We start from the raw sequence: 18,098 nt of genomic DNA on the forward strand, positions 1-18,098 counted from the left end.
GACTCGAGTCCATGTCATGTGACTCGAGTCCACAACTCTTCTGATGTCTGCAAGTCAAGCGTAATGTCATCCCAAACTATCCATGCATTTCTTCATATACCAACTACATCAACTTTAAAAAACGACCCTTTTATTCTAATGATTCCATAGACAATATAGCCACCACATCTTCACCCATTCATTTGCCATCTTGAAGCTATTTTGTCGCCCCTATTCTACCAGCAAGAGATGGACAACTGTCATGATAAATTGGCCACCAGGTGGTGCTAGAGACAGCTAAATAATTAGTGCGGTCTTATCAGTTCAGAGCGCGCCCACTGAACACTTACACCCGACCAGAGGAAAATTGAATGACAAGCACTTTCTGACATGATTCCAGCAAAGGTGAACGCAATGGGAGTTCTGTTGAGCGAGTGACAAGAGGCATGCGGTGCATTTCGGCGGAAAGGAACTTTAGAAAACGGTTTAGCCGCTGCTATTGATAGTGTCACTACTACAAATTAGCTTATTTTTTTTATTGAACTTAAAACTCAAGGCGCGGTTTATGGTTTGCTGCTAGCTAGCGTTGGTTTGACTGGGCTACATTCATACAGTTTATAACCGAAGGAACCGAGGCAGGATGAACTATGAAGAAAAAGCAAATTCACACAAGCCACGTTATGGAAGTAAGTAAAAGTGACATAATCCACCATTTTGCAAATCAATTCACTAGACATTTTTTGTTGTTGTAGCCTACATGTTTGTTAAATGAAACAAGTGGTTTTGTAAAGGCTGTTTTGGTAAGGCGAACCTCACGCGCTTATGTACCGCGGAATGTTCGATGATGAGCAGTGCACGGTAGAAAATAGATGAAATAGAATATGGTTTTAAAACAAATCGAATTAACTTTTCACTCTGAATTTGATTCTGCATTTCTGAAAGCTATCAAACTTTGATGTTATCGAACTTGGAGTTTAAATAAATGCAATCTGACTATTGTCAGACAATTTGTGTGTCCTGCCCCTCATCCCCATGTCCCTCAGACAGACACATTGCCCATCATAAACAACTAAACTTTGCCATTCAGTCCATACAGCTGTAAAATATAACCTTACAGTAATAGGACTAGTCCTAGTACACAATGAATGTAGTCGACAGTCCAAGGCCTCCGACAGAAGGCATTTCCCCAGTGGTTAAATATTAACTTTTTTCTATTACTGTTAAGAAATACACACCTGACTTCTACATGGTATTACAGCAATTTAACAAAGTCAATAAATCTCCTAAGGTTTCAAACTACAATAACATGTTTACCTGTTTGTCACTTTAGGCCTGTGTGTTATTGACAAGCTTTCAGCCTATGCTCACACAGATCTGAGAGCAATGGCAAAGTGCAATGGTGAGAGATATTCAATCAGTCAATCAAGCAATAAGGTCAATAGTCAGTGTATAGCTTAGCTGCATTGTCAGCCATAGTGGAATTGCCTCAACCTGTTTGTTGGCCTGACATTGTTGTTTTCTGGTTTAACATTAACTCTGACTCCATAGGTCCAAACAGGAAATGTATTGTTTGCAGTGTATGTGTCATTAACACAAAATGAGGAGTTTATTATTGGAAGGGCAGAGGTGGTCCTTACTCCTTAGAGGCCTTCACGGGTCCAGAAAGTTGGACCCGTTCCGAAATGGACCTGGAGCTTTCCCATCCGAACCCAATATGCATAAATTAATTTTTCAAATATAGAGACCCGTTCGGAAAGGACCCGAGGACAACTACACCCGTTCCGTATAGACCTGGTCAGACCCGATCCGAGTGAGAGAAGCAGCAGAAAAGTCAATTTAAGCTACTTTATTAACCGGAGCTGATGAAGCACGAGGTAGAGCGCTGATGCTGTAGCAGGGGCCTTGCTGTGTGTAAGCTACGGTGAGCGAGTGACACGGGGAGGAGAGAGCCCCACACCGAGGCTCTATGACTGTAGCCTATTGCCGCTTTGATGACTTATGTTTGGCCAACAACAAGCTACACGCGCCACTCTTGTGAAAAACAAAGAACAGCAGCATAAATTATACAATTTCTCTCTCTACTGCAGCAGTCGCGTTCGGATCTGTATGGGTCCTTCCGGACAAGTCAGTTAAGATTACACATACCCAAGACCCGTGACAAACAAATCAGATCAGACCCATTACATTATTTAGAATTCTGGATCCGGATCCGCTCGAGTCCCAGATCGAGTCTCGGGTATTCGGGTACAGGTGGATCCGTGAAGACCTCTACATTACCTTAGGTCCAGGGCCAGCTCTGTATTGTTTCCTTTGGGTCAGAGAGCCCAAGCGGATTATTATGTTCAGATGGTGATTGAAACAAATATACAAAAAGGAAAACTATTAACAGGCATGCCTAAACTAAAGATTCAAAATCAAAATGAAAGGCCTCATTGCCACCAAACAAACCAACAGCCTCACGGTTTGCAAGCTGACTGGCGATCCCATTAATCTTCTTCGATGAGGTTTAATGGTGGTTGGCATCCAATGAATGTTGCATTACCGCCACCTATTAGACTGAAGTGTCACTCCCTTATACTTTGCTAGAATAGTTTTTATTTATTTATCAACAAATACCCTACCATCTAACCCTACACTCACTCGTCTCGTACACCCAAATACCTCTCTGCAGCTGCCACCACAACCTCAATTTTCTGCGACTTACGTTCCATCCCTGCAGTACAGTTGATAACCATTACTATAAATGCAAAAAATCCAATCTTACTGAAGCATATATCACTTGTTGGTATATCCCTCTGTACAGGTACAGATCTACTACTCACACTACTCAGGATCCTTCCCCCTTGACCCATTTTCCTCTACTTTCTTCACCTACATTAATTTCACATTTCCACAAACTTCGAAGTGTTTCCTTTCAAATGGTATCAAGAATATGCATATCCTTGCTTCAGGTCCTGAGCTACAGGCAGTTAGATTTGGGTATGTCATTTTAGGTGGAATGGGAAAAAAGGGTCTGATCCTTAAGAGATTTTAAAAAACCATCTCTTTTTCCCACCATTTTTAACTGATTCCAGTTCCTCCCTCTCTCTTTGACCTCCTATCTCTCTTTGACCTTATCTCTTTGACCTCCTATGCCTCCTCTCTCTTTGACCTCCATTCCTCCTCCGTATTCCAAGAATACGTCTCCTTATGAAAATACTGCACTTCTCCTGACATACATCTTGTTCTCGCCCTCTAAAGGGACGGCATTTTCCTTTGACGATCCCCTTAATTGCCATCACCTGTCCTTATCATGGCTTTGCAGCACAGCACTTGGACATGATTGCTGCTGCCCCCTGGGGGAATGGAGTTTGGTAGTGAGATGTAGTGTGCTGTCTAAACTACCAAACCTATTCCATAACAATAGGCTTAGGCTACATAATCAATCTGATTAGTGATGCACACCTCTGGTCTTGGAGGGCCACACTGTAAGCAGTTTTTTTTGTCAAGGCCTTTTAATCAGAGACTGATTTAAGACCTTGTTAAGCAGGTGTATGTGTTCTCTAGCCAATCAATAAACTGTAATTGATCTATTAAGGAGCAGGGAGAAACTAACGCTAGCAGGACTGTGGCCCTCTGTGACTGGACTTACACACCCCAGAGCAAAGTGGTACTGTGTCTCTAGGTTACACCTGGAGCCCTTTCTCCATATTTGTAATACTATGGCATGGGCTCTTAACTATCAACTCAATGATTTGATAGGCAGAGCAGTTTAGTCTGTGGATTCACATGATTTGTCACTCCCTCAGGATAGAAAAACATTACCTTAACAAAGGAATGAGTCATCAAGTCTATAAATCATGTCCAGTGGTGTTTAGGGCTGGGAATTGCCAGGGACGTCACAATATGACGTTATCGTGATACTTCGGTGCCGATACGATATGTATTGCGATTCTCAATGTATTGCGATTAGATACTGTGATTTTATTGCAATTCGATGTTCCTAACATATTACTCACCATATGTCTGCTGCAGAGGGACAAGAGGGAGCCATGATAAAATGAATAAAAGTGCTGAAAACAAATTGTCTCCCTATTTAAAAAGAAGATGGAGAACAAGCTATGAAGGAAAAATACTGTTTTGGTGCAGGTACAGCCAACTAGTGCAACATTTTTTTTTCGATATTGTCAAAGCACTACGATATATCGTCAGAAATAATATCTCGATATTTAACTGTATAGATTTTTCCCCCCCCCCATCACTAGTGGTGTTTTGAAGGATGAAGGAAGCGACAAATTAAATATAGCCCAGCTCAGCCAACAGGCAGGCCTTCCATGAAGTGAGTGTGTAACGGATGTGCTGGGGATCCCACGCCTCTGGGGTGAGAGTATACCAACAATCTGGTCCTCCAATAACACAGCTGGCCCAGTGGCCTTCAGACTGACGGATCCTATGGTCATAGATCTCACCCTGGGCCTTCTGTAAACATTGCCTTGTGCGTTGAAATTTCATTACCAAAAACCCCATATCTTTAAGATATTTTCAAATTTCTCTCCCTCATGAGGATGGAGGATAATGAAAGTTCACAGAAGTAACAAGGAAAGGTGGACCTATCAAATAGTTAGTTTTTTTTACTGATATACTTAAAAAAAAAAATGAATTAAGTGATTAAAACTTGAAATTCCGTAAAACTAAATTGGTAACGGAGTTTCCGAAAATCAGTGAAGGAATTTCTGCAGTTGAATTGGCTACAATGGGAAATCATAGTAGTCACAAACCACAGTTGGATTCACAAGTTTGGACATCACAGTGGAGTACAGTTCAATAAAGAAAAGTAGAGTATAGTTCAGTACACGGTATAATAGCCAGTGTGTAGAATAATACCCATAAATGCAAAGGAGGATATTGTATATTTATTTGTGTACCTATTCAGGATATATCACCAGGAAGAGAATGACATTTTATATCCATAACTATGCATTAATGTGTAGTACAGATCAGGGACCCGAGATGAAATTATATTACCACAATTCCGTTACCGGATGTAAACCCACTTCATTTACTGTAGTTCAATAACCAAAATATATATTTTTCAAAGTCAATGTGTCATGTCATAGTTGACACCCCATTTGTTCTGCAGACATCGTTGAAGCTTAATTCGGAGCAGATATTTTAGTTTTTGGAAAACGTGGACATAAAATACTGAGGGAGATTGTACTGAAATTCGAAAATCTGACTCAGCTAGGGCTGTTGCGGTGACCATATTTCTGCCACACTGAGTCATGACTGCAGTAAAATTCCACGTGACCGTTGAGTCTCTGTAATCTTCTCTTATGCACTCTGGACATGCGTTGGTAGTACCCAACTTGCTAATGACCATCAGGTCCTAATGGCCTGGTACTCAGGGCTCTATTGTCCCTCTAACCACTCTGATATCAATGCAAATGAAATCACACCAAACACTTGTCATGAAAACAGTATGTGCTTTCAAAATTCACCTCACTGTGATTGATCATTTTGAAGAAAGAAGTTCAACAGCAGGTTGAAACTGAGTGGAAAACATGGTCGTTGTGGATGTTGTTTCAAAGCCTAACACAACAAAATGGACAGCGCTTTCTAAGGTGATGATTCATTCTAAACACCCATACACGTTAGAGCTTATGCATACGTATAGGCTTATGAGGCCAAGCCCCCCCCCCCCCAAAAAAAACTGAATTAAAATTATAATATGCCTACCGCATATTACCCATAGCAGAAAAACATAAAACAAAACAGTGCATTCGGAAAATATTCAGACCCCTTGACTTTTTCCACATTTTGTTACGTTACAGGCTTATTCTAAAATTGATTAAATAGTTAGTTTTTTCTCATCAACAGTAAAGCATCCTGAGACCATTCATGTGTGGGGTTGCTTCTCAGCCAAGGGAGTGGGCTCACTCACAATTTTGCCTAAGAACACAGCCATGAATAAAGAATGGTACCAACACATCCTCCGAGAGCAACTTCTCCTAACCATCCAAGAACAGTTTGGTGACGAACAATCAAAAAGTCATAACTAAGTGGCTTGGGGAACAAAACATCGACATTTTGGGTCCATGGCCAGGAAACTCCCCAGACCTTAATCCCAGTGGTGGTCAAAGGTTTTGAGAATGACACAAGTATTGGTCTTCACAAAGTTTGCTGCTTCAATGTTTTTATATATTTTTGTCAGATGTTTCTATGGTATACTGAAGTATAATTACAAGCATTCCATAAGTGTCAAAGGCTTTTATTGACAATTCCATTAAGTTTATGCAAAGAGTCAATATTTGCAGTGTTGACCCTTCTTTTTCAAGAACTCTGCAATCCGTCCTGGCATGCTGTCAATTAACTTCTGGGCCACATCCTGACTGATGGCAGCCCATTCTTGCATAATCAATGCTTGGAGTTTGTCAGAATTTGTGGGTTTTTGTTTGTCCACCTGCCTCTTGAGGATTGACCACAAGTTCTCAATGGGATTAAGGTCTGGGGAGTTTCCTGGCCATGGACCCAAAATGTCGATGTTTTGTTCCCCAAGCCACTTAGTTATGACTTTTTGATTGTTCGTCACCAAACTGTTCTTGGATGGTTAGGAGAAGTTGCTCTCGGAGGATGTGTTGGTACCATACTTTATTCATGGCTGTATTCTTAGGCAAAATTGTGAGTGAGCCCACTCCCTTGGCTGAGAAGCAACCCCACACATGAATGGTCTCAGGATGCTTTACTGTTGGCATGACACAGGACTGATGGTAGTGCTCACCTTGTCTTCTCCGGACAAGCTTTTTTCCAGATGCCCCAAACAATCGGAAAGGGGATTCATCAGAGAAAATGACTTTACCCCAGTCCTCAGCAGTCCAATCCCTGTACCTTTTGCAGAATATCAGTCTGTCCCTGATGTTTTTCCTGGAGAGAAGTGGCTTCCTCGCTGCCCTTCTTGACACCAGGCCATCCTCCAAAAGTATTCGCCTCACTGTGCGTGCAGATGCACTCACACCTGCCTGCTGCCATTCCTGAGCAAGCTCTGTACTGGTGGTGCCCCGATCCCGCAGCTGAATCAAGTTTAGGAGACGGTCCTGGCACTTGCTGGACTTTCTTGGGTGCCCTGAAGCCTTCTTCACAACAATTGAACCTCTCTCCTTGAAGTTCTTGATGATCCAATAAATGGTTGATTTAGGTGCAATCTTACTAGCAGCAATATCCTTGCCTGTGAAGCCCTATTTGTGCAAAGCAATGATGACGGCACGTGTTTCCTTGCAAGTAACCATGGTTAACAGAGGAAGAACAATGATTTCAAGCACCACCCTCCTTTTAAAGCTTCCAGTCTGTTATTCTAACTCAATCAGCATGACTGAGTGATCTCCAGCCTTGTCCTCGTCAACACTCTCACCTGTGTTAACGAGAGAATCACTGACATGATGTCAGCTGGTCCTTTTGTGGCAGGGCTGAAATGCAGTGGAAATATTGTTTGGGGAGTTCATTTTCATGGCAAAAGGGGACTTTGCAATTAATTGCAATTCATCTGATCACTCTTCATAACATTCTGAAGTATATGCAAATTGACATCATAATGGTGCCAGGTTTCCTCCAGACGTGACGCTTGGCATTCAGGCCAAAGAGTTCAATCTTGGTTTCATCAGACCAGAGAATCTTGTTTCTCATGGTCTGAGAGTCCTTTATGTGCCTTTTGGCAAACTCCAAGCGGGCTGTCATGTGGCTTTTACTGAGGAGTGGCTTCCGTCTGGCCACTCTACAATAAAGGCCTGATTGGTGGAGTGCTTCGGAGATGGTTGTCCTTCTGGAAGGTTCTCCCATCTCCACAGAGGAACTGTGGCGCTCTGTCAGTGACCATCAGGTTCTTGGTCACCTCCCTGACCAAGGCCCATCTCCCCCGATTGCTCAGTTTGGCCGTGCGGCCAGCTCTAGGAAGAGTATTGGTGGTTCCAAACTTTTTCCATTTAAGAATGATGCAGGCCACTGTGTTCTTGGGGACCTTCAATGCTGCAGACATGTTTTGGGACCCTTCCCCAGATCTGTGCCTGGACACAATCCTGTCTCGGAGCTCTACGGACAATTCCTTTGACCTCATGGCTTGGTTTTTGCTCTGACATGCACTGTCAACTGTGGAACCTTTTTATATAGACATTTTTTTAAATCCATTTTAGAATAAGGCTGTAACGAAACAAAATGTGGAAAAAGTCAAGGGATCTGAATACATTCCGGTTGCACTGTATACTCCATAATTTGAGTGTGGAATGTATTATTATGCATACTGGATGGACTGGTTACCTAATGCTATTCTCCAAAATATGTTTAGTTGCGAAAACATGTTACTATCGATGCTCCTGAACAGATTTCCCAAATTAAGCACTGGGTAGCTGCAGGAACAGGGTTGGAGAGTCCATGGCATACAGAGTTTGGCCGGAATATCACCTGTCGTGCAGTGAGAGCATGCTTCTCAAACAGTGGTTCATGCGTGGAGTGAAATAAGTGTTCTTATATTTATTTCTCAGTTGCTCATATTAAGCACAGCTCCGCTATTAAACTGAAGTAGCCTACCGGGCATCATTGAAAAACGGACCGGCGGGTAAGTGTGCGGCCTCCATTCGCGTTTCGAATGCATACAGATGACATTAGATCATGGGCCATTCTAAATCAAAACTAATTTGACATATTAGTAAAGACTAGATTAAATTGTGAATAGTCTGATGGGTGAAAATATGATCACTTGATGAGAGAACAGCTGTGCAGCCTGAGGCAAGGAACAGAGCGCAAGCTGTTTTTGCGACTTTCTCAAATCATCAATAGCCTATAGTCGCATCATGCAGCTCATATATATTTAGATTTCTAAGACATTCTAAGGTTTGTATCATTCACAACTAAAGTTGCCAAATAACTCTACATCTAGCATATAGGACATCTTTCAAATGGTCACTTTTACTCTCAGCATAGCCACTTCAAATGTGCACTCGCTCCGGAATGGTAAAAATGGCCATTCTATTTTTTCAGCTAAGTTCAATTATATTTTTCTTACTATAAAAGCATATAATATAAAATAATGGCACGGGATTTATAAGCATATCTTGTCAGCTAAATGAACAAGCCTATAGCTTGGAGCGTAGCCAGATAACATAGATTAGGCCAGCTCATTCTGTTCTTCTGAAATACATTTTCTTCATATCATAATGTTTCTTTAGACCTGACTAAAATAAATAATGGATTTATTGTGATGGTGTATATTAAATTGATTTATTATACTTTTTTAAATGTAGATGTTCCAAAGGCACACATCAGCAGGTTGAATGCAGCTTGTATGCTTGGAGGCCTGGAGAGGCTAAACTTGTTTATGTTAATTAACAGTCAATTACCGTGAGACCAGTAGGCTTTTGCATGACAATAACCGGCTGAAAAAATGTCATGACAGCCCTAGTCTCATCGCAATTCCGTTACCGTGGAATTCCTCTGTACTGTCCTGTGTCACAATCCTCTCTTGTCTCTCCGTTGCCCCCCACCCCACCTCACATATTTTGGTTTTTTTAGCATAATAATTTCAGGTTAAACAGACCCTTTTATTAATTGACCCCTAAACTAGAAGTTAAATTGCTTGTCCAATTAAGTTATGTTTCAAGCAGACCCTTGCATCACGATTTGCCCCTCAGTGAGACTGAAGAGGTGAGTGTTGCAGTTTTTGGGTGAGCTCATCTTTGTCACCTGCCTCAGTGAGAGTAGGTTACAAGAGCTACAGGGCTATATGTCAATGATAAGGCCCAATAAAGGTGCACAAATTAGGCCTGATATCTGCTGGGATTTGTTAACAAGATTTCTAGGCCTGACTTGCAATGCTCACCAAGGTGTGTGTAGTGTCAGCAGTATACTCCGTTATTCTGAATGAATGGGCTTTGCAGAAATGTAGCCTAGCCTACTCAGTCAGCTGAATGGGCTTGTCTCTGAGCCTGCCAGGGCCCGCTACTCCACTTTGGGTCTTGAGGGTACTTTCAGTCAGTCGCCCCAGTAACTTAGTGGTCTGCAGATTTAACCAGCTATGCCCTTTAATAATGGTCCATCTACTACATACTCACCCACTACACGCATACTACTGGCTGAGTTGCAGCATAGACATGCACTCATCAGATGTAGAATACATGTGTGTATATACTCACACTCTCCATGTACTATACTCCCTCAGTAACTGCCGCTTGGGCCAACTAGTTCAATCCTCCCCGTTATGAGGCCCGATTTCAGGGGCTGGACGGTATTTGGTATTTTATTAGGATCCCCATTAGCTGTTGCGAAAGCAGCAGCTACTCTTCCTGGGGTCCACACAAAACATGACATACAGAACATTAATAGACAAGAACAGCTCAAGGACATGACTACATACATATCGGTACATATCTAGGCGTTGTGCTGTGAGGTGTTGCTTTATCTGTTTTTAAACCAGGTTTGCTGTTAATTTGGAAGGGAGATGGGAGTTCCATGCAATCATGGCTCTATATAATACTGTACGTTTTCTGGAATTTATTCTGGATAACCAAAATGTTGGTTAATTTTCGGTTTAAAAAAAACTAATTGACCAACTTTGGTTCAGTTATTTGAATTGCATTTCGTTCTGTTTTTTACTGTGAGCTCAATGCTGCGCTGCAGTTTCTCTAGAGATAAATCCGATCATGCCCGAACTGTGCGATTGTATTAGGGAGTTGTAGTTTCCAACAGGCCAATGTTGCAGAAAATGTGTTAACTACAATGACCATAATCCTTTGCGTGGCTACTTGTCCGGTCTGTTTCCTTTACGCCTGCTACGTAAGATACAGAAGAATGCGTGATCAAGAGGGGATACACAGAGAGCAGTTGCTTTGCAAGGTATTGGTATTCAACAGTCATAAAAGTATGCCTTACTTACTTTGAAGAACTAGTAAAATAGTGATTTTGTCAGACAGCATAGGCAGCAGCTCTATAGAGATGAGGTGATGACTTGGAGTGAAATAATAAAGTCAAATAAAACAAATGTAATAAACACAACAACTGAAATATTTTATTAAAGTAATGTGAATAACTGATGGTTAATATGTGATAAGCAGTCATAGGCAATCACTACCATCATGGGACTTTCATTTTTTAAATTTTTTTTTATTAATTGTTTTATTCTGTGTTACAGCATTCAACCCACATAATGCATAGTGCATTTTGTGTTTTTAAAAAATTACCGAAATCGAAAACCGTGATAAAAAAAAAAAAAACTTCATCCGAAACCGAACCGACCTCAAAAAGCAATAATCGCTCAGCACTAGGATTTGAGGACTTTGAAAAGACCCCCAGTGGCATGTCTAGTGGGGTAAGTGTGTGTGTCAGAGCTGTGTGTAAGTTGACTGCAAACAATTTTGAATTTTCAACACATTAAAGTTTCTTATAAAAAGAAGTGATGCTTTTAGCCAAGAGATATTAGCCCTCTGATTACAGTGAAGAGCAAGACGTGTCGCTCTGTTCTGGGCCAGCTGCAGTTTTTCTAGGTCCTCTTTGCAGCACCTGACCATATGACTGGGAAATAATAAAGATGAAACTAGAGACAATGTTCCAATCAGTGTGTTCCAATCAGCCAGAAATAAAGGGATTTCATTGGATTAAGCAGTGTTTTGGAGTGTCAGGGGGAGGGGATCTCATTAGTGGGCAGGTAAAGGTCAACTCTCAGCTCAATCAATCAATCAATTTTATTTTATATAGCCCTTCGTACATCAGCTAATATCTCGAAGTGCTGTACAGAAACCCAGCCTAAAACCCCAAACAGCTAGTAATGCAGGTGTAGAAGCACGGTGGCTAGGAAAAACTCCCTAGAAAGGCCAAAACCTAGGAAGAAACCTAGAGAGGAACCAGGCTATGAGGGGTGGCCAGTCCTCTTCTGGCTGTGCCGGGTGGAGATTATAACAGAACCATACCAAGATGTTCAAAAATGTTCATAAGTGACAAGCATGGTCAAATAATAATCAGGAATAAATCTCAGTTGGCTTTTCATAGCCGATCATTAAGAGTTGAAAACAGCAGGTCTGGGACAGGTAGGGGTTCCATAACCGCAGGCAGAACAGTTGAAACTGGAATAGCAGCAAGGCCAGGCGGACTGGGGACAGCAAGGAGTCACCACGGCCGGTAGTCCCGACGTATGGTCCTAGGGCTCAGGTCTCTCAGTTGGCTTTTCATAGCCGATCATTAAGAGTTGAAAACAGCAGGTCTGGGACAGGTAGGGGTTTCGTAACCGCAGGCAGAACAGTTGAAACTGGAATAGCAGCAAGGCCAGGCGGACTGGGGACAGCAAGGTGTCAGCATGCCCGGTAGTCCTGACGTATGGTCCTAGGGCTCAGGTTCTCAGAGAGAAGAGAGAACGAGAGAATTAGAGAGAGCATACTTAAATTCACACAGGACACTGGATAAGACAGGAGAAGTACTCCAGGTATAACCAACTAACCCCAGCCCCCCGACACATAAACTACTGCAGCATAAATCACTCAGCTGAATCACTTGCTCCTCTGACTTCCTCCGACTGCCTGTTTAAGTGGCTCACAGGCTGCCTGCTAACTCCTCTGTTCACATGCAGCTCTCAGAGAGACCCAGTAGACCATGTGATTTAATGTAAGCTCTGTCTGAATACTGAGGTAGTAGTAGGAGGAGACAGTTAAGTAATGCAGACCTCTCTTTGGAATATTACAGTGTATTATAAAGTAAGGTAATACTGTCCCAAGTATTATACTACTAGGCAGGTTTTTGATTCTTTGGGTTTTTTAAGAAAGGATCATATGTTGTCGAGGATTTTTGTTTATGTCAAACCCAACAATTAATTAGTTAAAACACCAGATAATCCCCTCCATCTCCCCACTGGCCCGTGTGCATCATGCTGTAACTGTACATTGTTTGTTTAATGTTTGTTTTGTTTCTGTCTGCAGCCATTCAGGACGATGAGAGGATCTCGGCGGAGGAGATGGACGAGAGGAGACGACAGAACATCGCCTACGAGTACCTCTGTCACCTGGAGGAGGCCAAACAGTAAGAGAGGAGGAGGAGAGTCATGAGGCATGACATGAGAAGGGGCAGTAGATTGTGATATATTGAGTGCCTTTTTGGTGCGCATGTGTGCTCTCATCAGATGACAGCAGACTGTAATGCGGCTCATTGAAGTGTGTGAGAAATGTAGTGTGTGTGATAAGCAGTTGAGTATATTACTCAAAAGACAGACTAGCGCTCCTGCTGACAGCTACTGATTCTGCTGGGGATTCAGGTAAACTAATTGACATCTAAGAGAGCTTGGTTCCCATTGGACTAAAGGAAGAATGAAACTCATGCTTGAGATGCATGAGAGGACAGCTATTGTAATCACATTCACACTTTAGAGCCCACAATGTCTACATGGGGCCACCAATGTAGTATATATATTTTTTTAAAGATTAGTGTGAAGGATTCTTAATACAGTTGGTTGATGAAATACAGTAATAAAATATTTATTTATTTAAAAAATATATGTGATTGGTTGTGATAAAACAAGGTAGACTTTTCCTGAGAGCTCTGAGCATACCTGATACTGAACCACTTCCTGTCCTTTGTGTGAAGGCACCTAACAGGAAGCGTCCCCTCTCGTGTTCTGGCGTGCTGTTTTTAGGACTTCCCCACCACACCTCTGTAAGCAACCCAGAATAATCATACCCAAATTCAACCTGCTATATCTGTACCATGGTTACATCACCAATCAGTGGGTGGTTTGAACACTTCTAGCCTATATGTGTTGAGGTCTGAGTTTGCTGTGCGCTGGTATGACTGCATTGGCTCCCTGGTGAGATTTTGGATTAGAGTTTGACTGCAGATTATGGACTTTGCTTTGGTAGAGAACAGAGAATTTGTGCAGATGTAGGATCTTAATTTGATGCAATGCAGGAAATGTAAAACTTGTAGTGTATTTGAGGTTTAAAAAGGCTTCTGAAGTTTTGAAATTCCACTTTTTTCCTTACGAAAAATGTATCAGCCCCTACAAAAATGTCAATTCATTATAACCCACATAATAATTCACATTTTCTTTTGTGCAGGATTATTTTTCTGCTGTAGAAAACTGGCTCAAATTAAGATCCTACATCTGTAGTGGTATCATTTGTGACTTTATTGGTGTCATGGATCTGTGTCTGTCTGTCAAAATGTAATATGGAGTCTGGTGACAAACTACTCTGCCCTGTTAACCTGAAACAGACCGCCCTCTCACCTCCCACCTAGGCAGTAGGAGGAAGGGTTGGATAGGTTACTTTCTAAACGTAATCAGTTACAGTTGTTACTGGTTACCTTTCCAAAATTGAAATCAGTAACGTAACTTTTGGATAACCCAAACTCAGTACTTTTAGATTACTTTCCCCTTAAAGGGCAATTCCGCCACTTTTCAATCTCATATTCATTATCTCCAGCACAATACCAGTGTTTACATATGTGAAAACGGCGCGTTTCTATGATCTGTGGTTAAAAAGATATGAAAAGGTCCTAAAAAATGCTTCTCTGTGACATCACAGGGTAGGATTAAAAGTAAGAAAAACAGTGGTTTTCAAAACCTGCGATGAGTTTCTAGCCAGAGGGAGGGCATTTTCTTGCTCCCCACGTCACCGAGAATCTCATAGTGTTTGAAAATCACTATTTTTCAAATGTTTAAATGTTTTGATGATGTCATCGGGTAGAACTTTTTAACTTCTACAAAATGTAGAAATGCCCCAATTTCACATATGTAGACACTGATATTGTGCTGGGGATGTTGAAAAGTGGTGGGACTTGCCCTTTTAAGAGGCATTTGAAGAAGACACAAATGAATATTACCAATTGAACAACATCTATTGCAGGATAAATCAATATTAAGAGTTTACATAGCTGGCCATAAATGGATGTTGCATTTTACTTTATGGGTTGGTTATGTAGGCTTCTTCTAACTCATTGCTTTCTACTAAAGATACTAATACGATTAGGCTATATTTTTATATTAAAAACCAAAGTCTCAAATTTTCAGTCATTCTAGGCTTGGGCAATATCCAGGTTGCCATACTTTTATACCGACCTTGTACCATACTGGAATATTCGGTTATACCAGCACTGAACACAAGGGGAGCTATTTTCAAATCCCACTGAGCCTTTGTAATCCGAAGGTTAACAATGCTAACAGGTAAATGTAAAATCCCATAGAGAATGCTAACTAAATGCTAACGAGCTCATTGCAAACGTTTTATACAGTCTCTGACCTAAACTATTTTCAGGACAGACATCCCAGTTCATAAAGTTATACAAGTAACTTCAAAATGCTACTCACAGTTTGCTGTATGCACAAAACAAATATTAGACAGCAAGGCTCTTGATCCAGGAGGGGGTTGTCTGCTGTTACTGGCAAGCGAAGCTTGATTTTGGAAGAAGCTAACATTTACATTTTAGTCATTTAGCAGACGCTCTTATCCAGAGCGACTTACAGTTAGCTAACTAGCTACTAAATTAGCAAACCAAATGCACAACTGCAGAGCTTTTAACACATTTTAGACAGTTAACTTAATAGTTATGAGATACTGTGGGGGGAAAAAAGTATTTAGTCAGCCACCAATTGTGCAAGTTCTCTTCACTTAAAAAGATGAGAGAGGCCTGTCATTTTCATCATAGGTACACGTCAACTATGACAGACAAAATGAGGAAAAAAAATCCAGAAAATCACATTGTAGGATTTTTAATGAATTTATTTTCAAATTATGGTGGAAAATAAGTATTTGGTCAATAACAAAAGTTTCTCAATACTTTGTTATTTACCCTTTGTTGGCAATGGGTATATAACTAGAGCAGTGATGTTTTGGGGCTGTCGCTGGGCAAGACGGACTTTCAACTCCCTCCAAAGATTTTCTATGGGGTTGAGATCTGGAGACTGGCTAGGCCACTCCAGGACCTTAATGCTTCTTACGAAGCCACTCCTTCGTTGCCCGGGCGGTGTGTTTGGGATCATTGTCATGCTGAAAGACCCAGCCATGTGTCATCTTCAATGCCCTTGCTGATGGAAGGAGGTTTTCACTCAAAATCTCACGATACATGGCCCCATTCATTCTTTCCTTTACACGGATCAGTCGTCCTGGTCCCTTTGCAGAAAAACAGCCCCAAAAGCATGATGTTTCCACCCCCATGCTTCACAGTAGGTATGGTGTTCTTTGGATGCAACTCAGCATTCTTTGTCCTCCAAACACGACGAGTTGAGTTTTTACCAAAAAGTTATATTTTGGTTTCATCTGACCATATGACATTCTCCCAATCCTCTTCTGGATCATCCAAATGCACTCTAGCAAACTTCAGACGGGCCTGGACATGTACTGGCTTAAGCAGGGGGACACGTCTGGCACTGCAGGATTTGAGTCCCTGGCGGCGTAGTGTGTTACTGATGGTAGGCTTTGTTACTTTGGTCCCAGCTCTCTGCAGGTCATTCACTAGGTCCCCCCGTGTGGTTCTGGGATTTTTGCTCACCGTTCTTTTGATCTTGCGTGGAGCCCCAGATCGAGGGAGATTATCAGTGGTCTTGTATGTCTTCCATTTCCTAATAATTGCTCGAACAGTTGATTTCTTCAAACCAAGCTGCTTACCTATTGCAGATTCAGTCTTCCCAGCCTGGTGCAGGTCTACAATTTTGTTTCTGGTGTCCTTTGACAGCTCTTTGGTCTTGGCCATAGTGGAGTTTGGAGTGTGACTGTTTGAGGTTGTGGACAGGTGTCTTTTATACTGATAACAAGTTCAAACAGGTGCCATTAATACAGGTAACGAGTGGAGGACAGAGGAGCCTCTTAAAGAAGTTGTTACAGGTCTGTGAGAGCCAGAAATCTTGCTTGTTTGTAAGTGACCAAATACTTATTTTCCACCATAATTTGCAAATAAATTCATTACAAATCCTACAATGTGATTTTCTGCATTTTTTTCTCCTCAATTTGTCTGTCATAGTTGACGTGTACCTATGATGAAAATTACAGGCCTCTCTCATCTTTTTAAGTGGGAGAACTTGCACAATTGGTGGCTGACTAAATACTTTTTTTCCCCACTGTATCTAGCTGGCAAACATTTAGTTGTGAATTCCATACTGTAACTAGATCACTTGGCGCGTGCTGCACAACAGTGAGTGACTCACAAGGCTCCGGGTCTCTTGTCGTTGTGTGCTGGTAAACAAACACCATGTGACTGACTACTACCGGTAAGCTTCATAATGAAAAATGATGACAGGTGAAATGAAGAACGCTATCTTCTTTATCTTCTAACATATTGCACAAGTTGACTGCAGGTATTTACTTAAAAAGTAACAAAATATTCAATTTTTAAAAATAACTTCAAATAAATAGTTAAAACTATTGACTGTATTGAAAAACCATCCCTTGGCTATTTCCAAATACCCCAAGCCTAAGTCATTCCAATTAATTTAATACCCATTGATCTTCAAGAATATGACTTGGAAATATAGATTAGCTCAATTGTTTTACCTGAGCATAACCCATAAACTAAGGACTTATTAGCCTATAGTATACTCTGTTTATGATTGTGTTGTCATGGATGACTGATTGGGCTCATTGCTTCGAGTTGAAAAAGAGATGCTGCTCTCATGGAATGGCATGCTTTGAGCACTACTGGAAAGTGCTAATTGCATGTGAAAAATGAATGCCATATGCTGCGTTTGGTATAGGCCTATTGTTTATGTTTTTGTTGGTGACACTTTGATATCTTGATAATTTGCAGCTGTTTAAGTAAGCACCCGTGCGTCAATCTAAGTAACATAATAAAAAATTCCCCTTCAAAATCCGTCAGTTTAAGGCAGAGATATCCGTTTTTTTTTGCATGGGCTGCGTCTCAATCCACCACATCCGCCTATGTCGGCCTTCCGCATCTGCGGTGGAAGGTGGCCGAGCTACAGCGGTGTTTGTCAGACCATGAGACATCCCGAAAATCTGTCTTCTCACGAAAACGTCTGTAGCGTCTGAATGGTTTTGACCGCTCTATGGAAAGGGCAGACTCTCACAAACATGATGGTGTTCTCCGTTTTCCTCTATAACCCCCACAAGTGTCACGGGACTCGTCTGAAGGTATCCCATTACAAATGAATGGAAGTATGGAGGTAGTTT

General features: G+C 41.5%; 1 protein-coding gene across 2 annotated transcripts in view; it reads left to right on the forward strand.

Moving 5' to 3' along the window:
* The first annotated feature begins 366 nt into the window (after positions 1-366).
* Positions 367-18,098, forward strand: part of iqgap2 (IQ motif containing GTPase activating protein 2) — an 86,253-nt gene continuing 68,521 nt past the window's right edge. For both annotated transcript variants that reach the window (XM_041901239.2, XM_041901240.2), the window contains exons 1-2: positions 367-665; positions 12,903-13,002. In XM_041901239.2, coding sequence (XP_041757173.2) covers positions 620-665; positions 12,903-13,002 — 146 coding nt within the window. In that variant the 5' untranslated portion in view covers positions 367-619. The remainder of the gene's footprint in view (positions 666-12,902; positions 13,003-18,098) is intronic.

This window comes from Coregonus clupeaformis, chromosome 16 (genome assembly GCF_020615455.1).
Source record: "Coregonus clupeaformis isolate EN_2021a chromosome 16, ASM2061545v1, whole genome shotgun sequence".
NCBI classification, from domain to species: Eukaryota; Metazoa; Chordata; class Actinopteri; order Salmoniformes; family Salmonidae; genus Coregonus; species Coregonus clupeaformis.